Below are 15,308 nucleotides of genomic sequence, written 5' to 3' on the forward strand. Positions count from 1 at the left end.
CATCCAAGGAGCAGGAGAATCAATGTTTCGGGCATAAGCCCTTCTTCAGGAATCTGACCTCAGGAGAGGTCAAATTTTCCAGCATTTTCTCTTTTGGAGGCAAAAGTGAGGACTGCAGATGCTGGAAATCAGAGTCTAGATTAGAGTGGTGCTGGAAAAGCACGGCAGGTCATGCAGCCTGACCTGCTGTGCTTTTCCAGCGCCACTCTAATCTAGACTCTGATGGTCAGGCGAGGCAAGCCTGAAATGGAGCAGTGGAGTGTGCTGCGTGTAAATGCTGTTCTCTTGCAAAAAGGAGTTTCTGGACTCCATCCCTGTCAGCCCAGGACTATCTCTGAGTGTGTGTGTGTGTGTACTGGACCCTGGAATGGCCTACATTCCCCTGGAGCAGAGAGCGGCTTGGGACACAGGGAAGGGCCTGTGCCCGAAACGTCGAATCTCCTGTTCCCTGGATGCTGCCTGACCTGCTGTGCTGTTCCAGCAATAAAGTTTCAACTTTGATCTCCAGCATCTGCAGACCTCACTTTCTCCTGGGACACAGGGGACCCAGCCTCGGCCCCGCCCACCCCGCCGCACTGAACCAAGATGGCGCCTTATCAACTCGAACCTGCTCTCCGAGAAAATGGCTGCACGGTCTGGCTGAAACGTGGCACCGAAAGATACTTGTTTGGCGATTGAGACCTGACTGGTCATTTTCTGAAACTTACCCGCCAGCTTGGTATATCGCTTCAACCCTCCCGGAGTGCCCGTGCATAATCACTAATTAACGTCCACCTGCCGTGATCACTCACAATGCGCATGCTCCAACCCGCGACTCCCCTTGGTGACGAGACCAATAGGAAGCGGGGGGGGCGGTGCTTGAGGACACATAGGCCTCGCGGGGGCTGTGTTGTAGCACCAATAGGAAGCGGGGCTTGGTGCCCGGGAACCAATAGAAATCTGAGGCCGGTGCTGGATGACCAATAGAAAGCGGGGAGAGGTGCGGAAGGACCAATAGGAAGCGGCGTGTTTCCGGGGGAAACAATAGGAAACTGAGGATGGTGCTAGATGACCAATAGGAAGCGTGTATCGATGCGGAAAGACCAATAGAAAGCGGGGGGCGGTGCTAGAGGTCCAATCGGAAGCTGGAGTTCCTGAAGGACTAATAAGAAACGGGGCCGGTGTTGTACGATCAATAGGAAGCGGGAGGGGCGGCGCTGGATGACCATTTGGGAGCTCCTGGTCCTCCAACCAATTAGTGACACTGAAGTGCGAGGAGTCATGAAGGATTCCAAGTGTTAACTGCGTTTCTTTCCACAAGCAGAGTCTCCCCAGCACTCTCTGTGTTTGCTTCAGATTTCCAGCATCTGCAGTATTTTACCATCGAGCGAGGGGCGGGACCGGGCTGTGACTGGAGCATGCGCAGTGCGGGCCCTGGATCCGGAACCTTGTCCCGGACCGAGTGGGAGGGGCTCTCTGTCTCCGCCCCCCCCCCACCACTTTTGCAGCATATTGAATGGGAAGCCCGTTTCCAAATCGTCAGTTCCAACCAAGCACCACGGCAAGGTCGAGTAGAGTCACTCCCTTCACTGGCACCTCCGTATCATCGGCCTTCCACCGTGCAAGGTAAAAGGTTTGTCTGTTGTGTTTGCAGGCTGAGATTTCACTGTCAATGGAAAAGCCCCGAGAGATTTATAATTCTACCCAGGGTAGCCCTGGAGGATGCATCCAGCTCTGGAGAAGTCAGCTCGCCAACGTCCCAGAGGACTGCAGAGTGACCATTGGTTAGAGATAAAAAAGAACTGCAAATGCTGGAATCCAAGGTAGACAGGTAGGAGGCTGGAAGAACACTGCAAGCCAGGTAGCATCAGTGGTGGAGAAGTCATATGTTTTGGGTGTAACCCTTCTACTGGACTGGGGGTGGATATAAGGGGAGCTGCAGATAAAGGTGGGGAGGAAATGAGGAGTCAGGTAGTGATAGGTGAACATAGGTAGACGGTATGACCTGATTGGTCGATGGAAGGAATGAATCCAGTATGGTGGCTTAAATAAAGTGTCGACCAGAGGAATGTAAGAGAGGGGGAGGGACTGGGAAGGGAGGTTATTTGAAATTGGAGAGCGTAATGTTGAGTTCTCTGGGCTGTAGGTTGCCCAGGTGAAAGATGAGGCATTGTTCCTCCAGTTTGTGGTCTCATTTGTTGTGGCAATGGAAGAGGCCATGGATGGTCATGTCGGAAAGGGAGTGGGAAGGGGAATTAAAATGGGCAGTGTCTGGGAGGTCAGGTAAGGGGAGGCCTGCGTGCCCAGCTGAGATGCTTGGCGAAATATGCTGAGTTTATGTTTGGAATCCCCGATGTAGAGAAGACCACATCAGGAGCACCAGATACAGGGTGACAACACTTCGGGCAAGGGGAGAGGTTGGGAAGGAGTGTCTGTCATGGTATTTCTTCTGGCAAAATATCTCTGCATTGAAATTCACCTGACCGATGTCTGCCCATTTGGCCAAATGTAAATACTGTAATAATAAATTTATGTAAATCAGAAAAAGCAAGGGGTTCCAACACCAATTCTTTGAGAACACCACTTTCAATTCATTTCCACTTATCCTGTGTTTTCTCCTTTTAGCCAACTTCTAATCGATGCTGCCAAGGACTGTGATCCAAAATGTGATAACCAACCTGCCATGTGGCACCATGGCCAATGCTTTCTGAAAATCCAAATACACAATATTCCCAGCACTTTCCTGATCCCACTGCCTGTATCATCTCGTCAAAGAACTCAATTAAGTTTATTACCTTGCTAAAGCTATGTTGACTATTTTGTATTTTTCTCTAAGTGCATCCCATCTTATCCCATATTATGGCCTCCATTAGGTTTCCCGCTGTTCGCATCAAGCTGACAAGTCTGTTTCCTGGATTATCCTTTGTCTCTTTCTTCAACAATGGTGTCACATTTGCAATTCTCCAGTCCCTGGGACTAATCTTGTGTTCAGACAGGTCTTGAAAATTTCTGTCAATGACTCTGCAATTTGCTCCCTTCCCTCTTGCAACAATTTGGATGCATCATCGAGTGAATTGAAGTCAGTTCAAATGAGAGGTAGTGAGATAGACTGATTTGGAATGTTTCAGAGTAAGTTGGAGTGATGAGTGGGTTGGTTTGCATTGGAGTGAGGTAGTGCAATTTGCAGTGAGTAAGAGTGACTTTGATTTTGAATTGGTGTGAGGTAGATTAAAGAAGAGTGAGTGGAGTAAGTGGGAGTGATGTAAAGCCATTCACAGTGAATCAGAGTACGTTCGAATGTAGTAGAGAGAGCTGGAGTGCTGAAGGGTGAATTAAAATAATTTGCAATGTGTGGCAGCGAGGAAAGCTATTTGGAGAGTGTCAGTGTAGGTAGGAGTTAAACAAAATCAGTAAAGTGAAGGAGAGTGAATTGCAATGAGGTAAGAGAGAGTTGAATTGAATGAGTGTGGTTGTAGTTCAGTTTGGAGTAATTGAGAATAATACATTTGCAGATGACACCAAAATAGATGGTGTCGTGGACAGTGAAGAAGATCATCTCAAAATACAATGATACCTTGATCAGATGGGCCAACGGTCCAAGGAGTGGCAGACGGCAGTTTAATTTAGATAAATGTGAGGTGTTGCGTTTTGGTTGGGCAAACCAGGGCAGGACTTAAGCAGTAAATGTTAGAGCCCTGGAGAGTTTTGTTGAACAAAGAGACCTAGGGGTGTAGGTGCATAGGTCCTTGAAAGTGGACTCACAGGTAGATACTGTGGTGAAGAAAACATTTGGCACACTTGCCTTCATTGGTCAGAACATTGAGTATACAAGTTGGGATGTCATGTTGCATCTGTGCAGGTCATTGATGAGGCCACTTTTGGAATACTGCATACAGTTCTGGTCGCCCTTCTACAGGAAGGATGTTGTTAAACTTGAGAGGGTGCAGAAAAGATTTACAATGATGTTTCCAAGTTTAGAGGGTTTGAGCTATAAGGAGAGGCTGAATAGGCTGGGGCTGTTTTCTCCTGGAGCGTCATAGACTGAAGGGTGACCTTATAGAGAGTTATAAAATCATGAGGGGTATGGCTAGGGTGAATAGCCAAGGTCTTTTTCCTAGGCTAGGGGAGTAAGTAGAAGACATAGATTTAAGGTGAGAGAGGAAAGATTTAAAATGATCTGCATTTTCACACAGAGGGTTACGTGTGATTGGAACGAGCTGCCAGAAGTGTTGAGGGCTTGTATAATTATACCATTTAAATGGCTTCTGGATAGGTGTATGAATAGGAAGGGTTTAGAGGGGTATAGGCGAAATGCTGGCAAATGGGACTAGGTCAGATTGGCGCAGATGAATTGGATTTAAGGGTCTGTTTCCATGCCTTATGACTCTACGATTTATGAGAGTGAATTGGAGTGAGTTGAAATGAGTGGGAGAGATGTGGAACAAATTCTTTTGTCAGAGTTAGTTGGAGTTTACCAGAATATTTTTGAGTGAATCCAGAGTGAGTAGGAGTAAGATGGGTTGAGTTGGAAAGATGTAGAGTGAAAAAGATTCATGTTACTTGGATTCCAAGGTTATGTTATGAATAGAGGCCTGTGTCTGTGTCAACTCTCTGTAGAACAATCCCAATTCTCTTTTACCCCTGTTGTCTGGTTAAAGCCTTGCAAGTCTATTTCACTCAAATGCCTTTCCAATGTCCTTTTTTACGTTGTTGATCCTCTTTTGATACACCATGCATGTAGCCAGAGAGTACTGGGTATTGCCATTCATTCTATCAAAAATATTTTGTCTGTATCTCTGGCCTACGCCTTAAATCTTTCTCCCCCAGGTTTTGGACCATCACCCAATGGAAATACCTCTTTCTTGTCCTCTCCAATATAAACAAGTCAACGTGTTCACCTTTACCAAATCTCCGTTTGCTTCATGGAGAAGAAACTCAGACTCTCCAAACAAATATCATGTATGAATTTCTATTTTCCTGTTAGCTTTATGGAATAGAATCCCAACAGTGTGGAAACATTTGGCCCAGCATTCCACACCGGCCCTCCAAACAGTAACCTTCCCACACCTATACTCCTACAGTACTACTGTATATTTACCCCTGACTAATGCACCTAACCTACACATCCCTGAACACTATGTGCAATTTAGCATGGCCATTAGCTACACATCTTTGGATTGTGGGAGGAAACCAGAGCACCCGTGGGGAACCCAGGTCCCTGGCGCTGTGAGACAGCAGTGTTAACAACTGAACCACCGTGCCACCCTTCTCTAGAACATCTAGAAGCATGATAAGGCTATTCAGCCCCTTCAGTCTCCTCTGCCTTTGAATAGGATTATGGCTGATTGATGATGACCTACACAGTATGTCTTCCTTTTTAATCACGAGTTTTGCTACTTCTGCCCTAAGTATATTTAAAATAATTCCATAGACTCATGACCCTTTGAAAGACTAAATTGCTCCTCGGTTTTCTTAAAATGCAGACCCCATAGTTTTAAACTTAGTTGCCTAGTTCTATACACCCCCAAACAGGGGAAAACCAGCCTGCCACCTGAGATGGGTGGTTTGTCCATATGTGGCGCTTAGGCGTTTGGCACAGGATTCCCATTTCCTGGCTTGTCTTAGCATCTCTTGCCCGTAGATGTTCAAAGTTTGTGAGAAGATTTTAGCTCGGGTGCTCGTTGTTGTGGTTCTGTTCGCCGAGCTGGGATTTTGTGTTGCAGACGTTTTGTCCCCTGTCTAGGTGATATCCTCAGTGCTTGGGAGCCTCCTATGAAGCTTCACAAACGTCTGCAACACAAATTCCCAGCTCGGCTGATGAAGCTTTTGTCCGAAAGGTCGATTTTCCTACTCCTCGGATGCTGCTTGACCTGCTGTGCTTTTCCAGCACCACTCTAATCTAGACTTTGGCATGTAGGTGATGGTTTTCCTGTGCACCAGCTGCTCTTGCCTTCCTGGCCAGTGTGGGTTCTGTCAAATAGCAAGTTGAGTTTCACTGGAAGTCCATTACCTTTTCCCACTCCTCCACTAGAATCGTACAATTCCGACAGTGCAGAAAGAGGCTATTCAACCCATCGAGTCCACAATGATTGTCCCATCCTATTCCTGTAATCTCATCTTTTACTATGGCCAATCCACCTAGGCTGTACATCTTTGGACTGTGGGAGGAGACCGGAGCACCCGGAGGAAACGCACGCAAACAGGGGTAGAACGTGCAAACTCAACACAGTCGCCCAAGGCTGGAATCGAACTTGGAGCCCTGGTGCTGTGACACAGCAGTGCTAACCACTGCGCCACCATGCGTTTTCCTCTGTGGAGACCCGTCTCTTGTGTAATCCTGACGAAGGTTCCCTTCACTGAAGGTTGATACTGGTTGGTTTTTATAACGAATGGCACTTTTCATCCCACTTTCTCATATTTTAAATCATTTTTGCAGAGAATTTAAAAGAGGATTTACAGAGAAGAAGCTCAAATCAAACATCAAATCAAGACCTGACAGAGACAGTCGACTCACCAGGAACTTAATATCGTTGCCCGTTGACCATGGAAGGAAAAAGAACGGTTCATGGTGAAGAGAAATCGTATATGTTTCGGAGGGCAAAATTGTGGAAATGTGAAGACTGTGGGAAGGAATTCAATTACCCATCCGACCTGGAAACACATCGACGCAGTCACACGGGAGACAGGCCGTTCAGCTGCCCTGAGTGTGGGAAGGGATTCACGCAATCTTCTGACCTGCTGAGACACCAGCGCGTTCACACTGGGGAGAGGCCGTTCACCTGCACTGAGTGTGGGAAGGGATTTACTCAGTTATCAAACATGCTGATACACCAGCGAATTCACACGGGGGAGAAGCCATTCACCTGCCCTGAGTGTAGACAAGGCTTTACTCAGCTATCGACCCTGCTGAGACACCAGCGTGTTCACACTGGGGAGAGGCCCTTCACCTGCTCCAAGTGTGGGAAGGGATTCACTGAGTCATCCCATCTGCTCAATCACCAGCGAATTCACAGTGGGGAGAGGCCATTCACCTGCTCCAAGTGTGGGAAGGGTTTCACTCGGTCATGCACCCTGCTGAGACACCAGCGAGTTCACAACGGAGAGCGACCGTTCACTTGCTCCAAGTGTGGGAAGGGATTCACGACCTTGTGCACCCTGCTGAACCACCAGCGGGTCCACACTGGTGAGAGGCCTTTCACCTGCTCAGTATGCGGGAAAGCATTCAGTCAGTTGTCCAACATGCTAGCGCACCGGCGTGTTCACACTGGGGAGAGACCATTTGCCTGTCCGGAATGTGGGAAAGGGTTCAGTACCACATCCACCCTGATGAATCACCAGCGCGTTCACACTGGGGAGAAGCCATTCACCTGTCCGGAATGTGGGAAAGGATTCTCTCAGTCATCCAACATGCTGACACACCATCGCATTCACACAGGGGAAAAGCCATTTCCCTGTACCGTGTGTGAGAAGAGATTTGCTCATTTGTGTAACCTGCTGACTCACCAGCGAGTTCACCAGTAAATACATGTGATTGGATTTTGCTGTTCATCTCATCCAGGCCGAAACTATGTTCGTTGGGCTCTGTTTCCATTGATGTAAACAAACACATTAATAAACGTGTGTTAATACGCTGGTTGTCAAATCTTTGTTTTACACACAGAATTCATTGTTCCTTTTTAATTTCTCCCACACAAATTGCTCCTCTTCAAGTGCTGGCCCTCTCCCCATCTCTTCTTTCCTCACCTCCAACATGTGGAGCTCATGAAGCTTTGTTGTGACTAAAATTGAAACAATCTAACTTGCTGCTTCCCTCCCTCTCTCAGTCAGCGTTGGGCCAACCTACTCCTGAAGGTCCCCCCGCACCGGTGTTTCTTCTCACTCCCTCTAGGCAGGGTTCTTGTTGTGGCTGGTAGCTGGGGATGATTAGGTGAAGTGTCTTCCACAGTCAGACCCCTAGTGAGGGGTGGGGATGTTGATAGAGTAAATTTGAGGGCAGGGCCGGGAACAGTTGTGTCCAGTGTTGTATCTAAGCTACGCAGCTGTCTCTGGAAGCACAGACCTCAGATGTCTGTACAGTGGAAAAGATACTTTGTGGGAATGTTGGCTATTTGTACCTGAATTACATTTATATAGACTCATCCAACTCAGTGAGTAATCAGAACTCATTGAATTATGATACAGTCTGTGTAGAATCTAAGAAATTGAGGAAAGAGGTTATTTGGCCCGTTGAGTTGTATTGACATTCTGATGGGTACCTCCCCTGTGAGAGTGTGGGTGGGCAAACCAGGAGCAGCACCAGGCATAACTAAAAATGATCTGCCGTCCTGGTAAAGTGACAATGCAGGACTGCTTGCATGCCAAACCCGCAGAAGAATCAAGTGCCAGACAGAACTAAGCAAATCACACAACCAACAGATCAGATCTGAGCCCTGCAGTCCTGTCACAATCGCTTGTGAATGGTGGTAGACAATTAACCAACTCACTGGAGGAGGAGGTTCCCCAGATATCCCTGTCCTCAATGGGAGAGCCCAGCGTATTTGGACAATAGACATGGCTGAAGCATTCACAACGATCTTCGGTCGGAATTGTTAGGTTGATGATCCATCTCGGCCTCCTGTAGAGCTCCCAGCAGCACAACTGCTCGTCTTCAGCCAATCCAGTCCCCTCCACTTGTTGGACACACTGGATACTGCAAAGGCTGTGGGCCCTCAACATTCTAGCATTAATATTGAAGACTTTGGCTGGAGAAAATGCCATATGCCTAGCCAAGCTGTTCCTGTACAATGGAAGATTGTCCAGGCACGTCCTGTACACAAAATGCAGGACAATTCCAACTTGGACGATTACCACCCCATCAATCTACTCTCGATCAATGGTAAACTGATGGAAGGTGTTGTCACTGGTACCATCAAGCAGCACCTACTCAACAATAACCTGATTAACGACACCCAGTTTGGGTTCTGCCAGGGCCACTCAGCTCCTGACCTCAATACATTCTTGTTTCAAGCATAGACCAAAGAGCTGAATCCCAGATGTGAGTTGAGAGGGACAGCCCCTGACATCAAGGCCAAGTTTGACCGAATGCGGAACCAAGAACAGGAGCAAAACTGGAGTCAATGGGAATCGGGGGAACAACACTATCCCTCAGCTAGAATCGTACCTGGTGGCTGGGAAAATAGAGTCATACAGCACAGAAACACACCATTCAGCCTACAATGTCAATGCTAACCCCCAAACTCAAAACTATACTAATCACATTTACCTGCAATTGGTGCATAGCCGACTATGCCCTGGCATTTTGAGTGCTCATCCAGATGCTTCTCGAATGTTGTCAGAGTACCTGCCTCCACCGTCCTCTCAAGTCGTGTATTCCATATTTCTACCACCCCCTGGGTGAAAACCACTTTCCTCAGATCCCGCCTACAATGCATACACCCCACCTTAATCCTATGCCCTCTGGTCTTAGGCATGTCTGCCATGAGGAAAAGATTCTCACATTTCTTTGTGTGCCTCTCATAATTTTGTATACCTCAATCCGATCTCCCTGCAGCCTCCTGTGCTCCAAGGAGAACAAACCCAGACTACCCAATCTCTCCTCATAACTGAGACTTTTCATCCCAGGCAACATCTGGTGAATCTCCTCTGCATCATTTCCAGTGCAATCACATCCTTCCAACAGTGTGGTGACCCAGAACTGCACACTGTATTCAATCTGTGACCAAACTAATGTTCTGTAAAGTTACAACAGGACTTCCCTGCTCCTATATTCTATGTCCCAGCCAATGAAGACAAGCATCCCTGTACCCCTCAGGGACTTGGGGATCCTTTCCATATCAGAATTTCCAAAATATATCCCCTCAAGCATGTCAGAATTAAATTCCATCTGCCACTGCTCTGCCCAATTTACCAGCAGATCAATATCAGACTATAGCCTGAGACCACCTCTTTGCTATCAGCAATATCACTAATTTTTGTGTCATCTGCAAACTTACTAATTTATATCTTCTACGTTCTCATCCGAGTTGATAACGTACATAGCAAACATTGAGGGTCCTAACACTGGTCCCAGGCTTCCAATCAAAATAAAAACAACTCTCCAGCATCACCCTTTCCAGTTTTCCAATTTACCATGGATCCCATGGGCTCTTACCTTTTCATGTGAGATCGTGTTAAAGGCCTTACTGATGTCCATGTAAACACATCAACTGCGCTCCCCTCATCAATATATTTCGTCAACCTTAAAACTCAAACTTAGTCAGGCAGGATCTCACTCCAACAAATCTGTGCTGACTATCCCTCATCAATCCCTGCTGTTGATTGATCCTGTCTCAAAATGTTTTCCAAGAATTTCCCGATCACTGATGTCAGACTAATTGGCGTGCAATATTCAAGCCTATCCCGGCTGCCTTTCTTGAAGAAAGGAACCACGTTAACTCTCTTCCTGTCATCTGGCACTTCACTTGTGGCCAGCGAAGTATTAAATATCTCAGCCAGAATCCCAGCAATCTCCTCTCTTGCCTCCCATCACTGCCTGGGGTATATCTCATCATATTATGCACTAATGCCCACTAAAACATCTGATGACGCTTCCTTATTAATCTTAGCATGCTGTAGAACATCACCGTCCTAACTGAAATCTCCAGCTACCATGTCTTTCTCCTTTGTGAATACAGGTGAGAAATATGCAGTTAACACCTCACTCACGTCATCTGGCTCCAAACACAGATTGTCTCTTTGATCTCTTAATAGGCCCCACTCTTGGCCTGGTAATCCTCTTCCAATTAATATACTTATAAAATGCCTCGGGGTTTTCCTTAATCTTATCTGCCAAAGATATTCTCTGGCTCCTCTTTGCTCTCCTAACTCCTTTTTTTAAGCATCCTCTACAATCTCTATACTCCTGAGGGCCTCCCCTGTTTTTAATGCTCTGCACTTAACATATGCTTTCTTCTTTCTTTATCAAAGTCTCAATATCTGATCACATCCAGGGTTCCCTGGTCTTGCTGCCCATTGCCCTCACCTTTAGAGAAATATACTGATCCTGAACTCTCACCCTACTACTTTTAAAAATCTCCCACTTCCCAAATGTAGCCATGATGTGGGGATGCTGGTGATGGACTGGGGTGAACAAAGTCAGACATCACACAATGCTAGGTTATAGTCCAATAGGTTTATTTGAAGTCGGGTGAAGGAGCAGCACTCTGAAAGTTTGTGATTTCGATTAAACCTGTTAGACTATAACCTGGTGTCATGTGACTTCTGACTTTTTCCAAATGTAGACTTACCTGCAAGTAGCTGCTCCCAGTCAATTTTTATCAGATCCTGTCTAATGCTGTTGAAAATTGGCCTTCCCCTGTTTTAGATATTTAACTTCTGCACTACCCTTATCCCTTTCCAAAATGACTTTGAAACTTACAGAGTTATGTTTACTATCCCAAAATACTCACCCGCTGACACTTCAACCACTTGACCGGCTTCATCCCTAGGATTAGGTCTGGCACTGTCCCATCTAACCCAGAGAAGGCGCTTTAAAAATTCCACCCCGTCAATCATAGAGTCAGAAGAATTGTACAGCATGGAAACAAACCCTTTGGTCCAACCTGTCCATGCCAATCAGATATCCTAAATTAATCTAGTCCTATTTGCCAGCATTTGGCCCATATCCCTTGTAAATATATGCCTTAGTACGAAGCATTCAGAAGCATTTAAATGATATATTTGTTTCAGTTACTTATAATACAATGCTATGCTTAACCATTAACTAACACAGTGGGTTGTGTAACCCTTGTGGGGACAAACAGACAGTGGAAAAGTACTGAGTACATCTGACTTGTAAAGATATGCTGATGTAACCACACAATAGGAATGACTTTTAACAAAGAGCAGTGTGTACTGGCGGCCATGGTGGCGGTTGGGAGAGCGAGGCAGACAGCGGGGGTGTTGCCGCCCTGTGAGTGCAGATGCAGGACATGTTGTAATCTGTGGTGTTAAAAAAAACAAGAACTATTTCGCGCCACCACCTGCAGAAGGAAGTCACATGGAGTCAGATATCCGGGAACGCGAAAAGGCGGAGAATGGAGTCAGGTCAACAGCCAATCAGAACACAACCACACCTCAATGCTTGCACAATGTTCTGTGATTACATGATGTGTTGTATTGTATAAAAGACTGGGTCAGGGGCAGGATAGGGGTCGGACTTCTTGAACTGACACACTTTGCTGTTTGTCAGGGATGGGAAGATCTAGACCCAGAGCTCTGTATACTTTATCCACTCACTGCTTAAAATAAAGTAAGAATTTGAGACCGAATATCTTCTCCTATTGCTTCATTAAAAGAACACGCAGGACTCGGCTCACACATAAGGGAAAGTAAGCTGGTAGATTGAGCTAGAGTCCAACGCCCTCTAAACCCTTTCTATCCCATGAATCATTTACACTAAGACAATTACAGTTAATGTTAGCAAATTTGAAATCCTCTACTACCATAACCCTATCTTCTCAAACGTCTCTGCGATCTGCCTGCATATCTGCTCCTCGATCTCCCTTTGACTGTTGGGAGGTCTGCAGTATAATCCCACCAAAGTGATCTCCTTTCGTTTAGACTCTACCCAGATGGCCTCATTAGAAGAGGACATCCCCCATTATTGCAGCGATGGTCATCTTCATGAATAATGCCCCCATCCTATCTTACATTCCCCTTCTTGCACCATCATGCCTGAAACATGACCTGAAATATTGAGCTCTTCCTTCAACCATGTCTCAGTGGTTGCAACAATACCATATTCCCAAATGCTGACCCCACTCTGAGTTCATCCGCCTTACCAGTCAGGTTCCTTGCACTAAGGTACATAAAATTCGGCTTCCAGTCATCTTATATGCCTTATTATGCCCACTTTTCCTCCACTTTCTGGACTGTCACGGTATTCCTTCTATGTCTGATTGAACCTTATTCCCAATTTTACATTTAAACTTTCCCCAAGAACACAAGCATGGATATAGACCCAATTTCCGATTCAGGTACAACCCATGCATCTTGAACAGGTCCCACATACTCTAGTAATTGTCCCAATGATCCAAAAATTTAAAGCCCCATGTCTCACACAATCCTTTTAGTCACGTGTTCATCTGATCTATCGTCCTATCCCTGTACTCAGTACTGTGTGGCACTGGAGATTACAACCCTTGTAGTCTACCTCTTTAAGTACTTCCTAACTGGCGAAATTGCTGTTGCAGGATCTCATTTCTTTTTTCACCTATATTGTTGGTATCAACATGTACGATGACTGCTGGCTGTTCATCCTCCCCCTTCAGAATACCCTGCAGCTGCTGTGAGACATCCTTGACCCTGGTACCAGGGAGGCAACACACCATTCGAGAGTCTTGCTTGTGGCCACAGGACCACCTATCAGCTTCCCTTACAATTGAGTCCCTTACTACTTAAAACACTCACTAAGACACTGATTTTTCCTCTCCTGCTGTGTGGCAGAGCCATCTGTGGTGCCACAAACTTAGCTGTTGCTGCTTTTCCCTGAGAGGCCATTCCTGCCAACAGTATCAAACATTGTTATTGTTATGAAGTTGAAGGTGTGTACTGTACCTTTAAGAGAGAGTGATGGTGCTCTGAACTGAGAGATTACAAGCACCTGTGTATATGACGAGATGGCAGTCTCAGAGTGTACTGGAAAATTGAAAATATGTCACATTAGGTTGTGAAATGGACACCTGAGTTGGTTGCTGTTTTGACAACAATTCGAATGAGTTTAAAATATGCCCCAGGATACTAAAACCCAATCAAGTTTGAATTTATTGTTTTGCCAACATCAAACCAATGAGACAATCCGATGTTGCAAGTATAAAAATGCAGACATTTTGAAAATTGGAGAGACAGCAACTGTCTTCAAGAGAGACCCAAGAAAATAGGGAACATTATCAAAGGTACCTTTTCATATGAAACATACTCACAGTAAAAAGAAAAAAGATGACCAAGGGAGATCATCAGCTGGAAGACAGACATCAAAGATGATAGCGGCTGTGTGGTTTTAAAACTAAGTTGATATAATTTTAATAAGTGTCTTATTGGGACAGCATATTGTTGGACGCAGATAATAAGCAGTTCAGAGAAAGGGGGCTTAGAGTTGTGAATAGTTGTTGTTTAATGTTCACTTTTAGAGTTAAAGATAAATTGATATTTTCTTTAAATAGTGGAATTTGGGAGTTCTCTTTCACCTATATTTTAACAGATTACCAGGTGAGGTGAACTTTCTGGGTGTTTGGTTTAATTAACAGAAGGGTTCACCACTGTGTTGTAACAGTTATCAATTCAAGAGGGGAAGGCCACAGGGGACTCCTGCACTGCCTGCCCATTGTTATGGAGCAGGCTAGACCCCCTCAAAACATTTCAAGAAAGTAGCCCAGACCCTAACTTTGCTTGTGTTTTAAGCAGGTGTAGGGTGGATATTCCAGGAGGGATGCAGCTGGCCCAACCACTTAATTTGAAACAAAACAGAATTAATTTGCAAGATTGTTGAATGAAACACAAACAAAAGAGAACAGAAAATGGAATAACTTAACCTATCCGAAAACCCAGCAGACTATTCCAACTTATTGATGCTGTTCCAAATTCCTGCAAAAATCCCCATTAACACGCTTTGGCATAAAAGGTAAAATCAAACACAAGGTCTTCTCTGAAAGAGAGAAATGGCAGAAATATTCAGCATGGGACACCTTCTTCCATGGAGTTGTTTCTTGGATTTGCGGCCTCAAAATTGACTGACTGCTTTCAGTGAACAGCCAGACTGCTAAAGCCCAAACGGGGCGGCACGGTGACTCAGTGGTTAGCACTGCTGCCTCACAGCGCCAGGAACCCGAGTTCAATTCCCACCACGGGCAACTGTCTGTGTGGAGTTTGCACATTCTCCCCGTGTCTGCGTGGGTTTTCTCCGGATGCTCCGATTTCCTCCCACAGTCCAAAGATGTGCCGTTTAGGTGAATTGGCCATGCTAAATTGCCCGTAATGTTAGGTGTAGGGGAATGGGTATGGCTGGGTTGCTCTTCGGAGGGTCAGTGTGGACCTGTTGGGACCAAGGGCCTGTTTCCATACTGTAGGGAATCTAACCAAACCAAACCAGAAAAAAAGCTGAGCTGGGAGAATTGGCCACTCCCCTTTCATTGTACAAGTGTTGTTTTTTAAAACTCAAAAGCCTTTTTCTGAAGCAGTATCTGTTAGCTATAATCAAAATGGCCCTAAAACCCACAAAACCTAGACTTTTACGAATTGCTGCTTTTATGACCTCTCTGGAAAAAAAGCCAAGAACAGCATAACATTATTAA

The 15,308-nt window shown here is 45.7% G+C and overlaps 2 protein-coding genes across 2 annotated transcripts in view; one reads left to right on the forward strand and one right to left on the reverse strand.

The window, feature by feature from the left end:
- The window catches only part of LOC122543907 (oocyte zinc finger protein XlCOF7.1-like), a 13,853-nt gene extending 13,032 nt beyond the window's left edge, over window positions 1-821 (reverse strand). The window contains exon 1 of the mRNA XM_043682795.1: window positions 708-821. The gene's annotated coding sequence lies outside the window, so the exon portion shown is untranslated. The remainder of the gene's footprint in view (window positions 1-707) is intronic.
- A 113-nt stretch (window positions 822-934) lies between these two features.
- The window catches only part of LOC122543922 (zinc finger protein 850-like), a 70,147-nt gene continuing 55,773 nt past the window's right edge, over window positions 935-15,308 (forward strand). Inside the window, exons 1-2 of the mRNA XM_043682852.1 lie at window positions 935-1,605; window positions 6,416-7,496. Coding sequence (XP_043538787.1) covers window positions 6,523-7,496 — 974 coding nt within the window. The 5' untranslated portion in view covers window positions 935-1,605; window positions 6,416-6,522. The remainder of the gene's footprint in view (window positions 1,606-6,415; window positions 7,497-15,308) is intronic.

Source organism: Chiloscyllium plagiosum, chromosome 45 (assembly GCF_004010195.1).
Source record: "Chiloscyllium plagiosum isolate BGI_BamShark_2017 chromosome 45, ASM401019v2, whole genome shotgun sequence".
Taxonomy (NCBI): Eukaryota; Metazoa; Chordata; class Chondrichthyes; order Orectolobiformes; family Hemiscylliidae; genus Chiloscyllium; species Chiloscyllium plagiosum.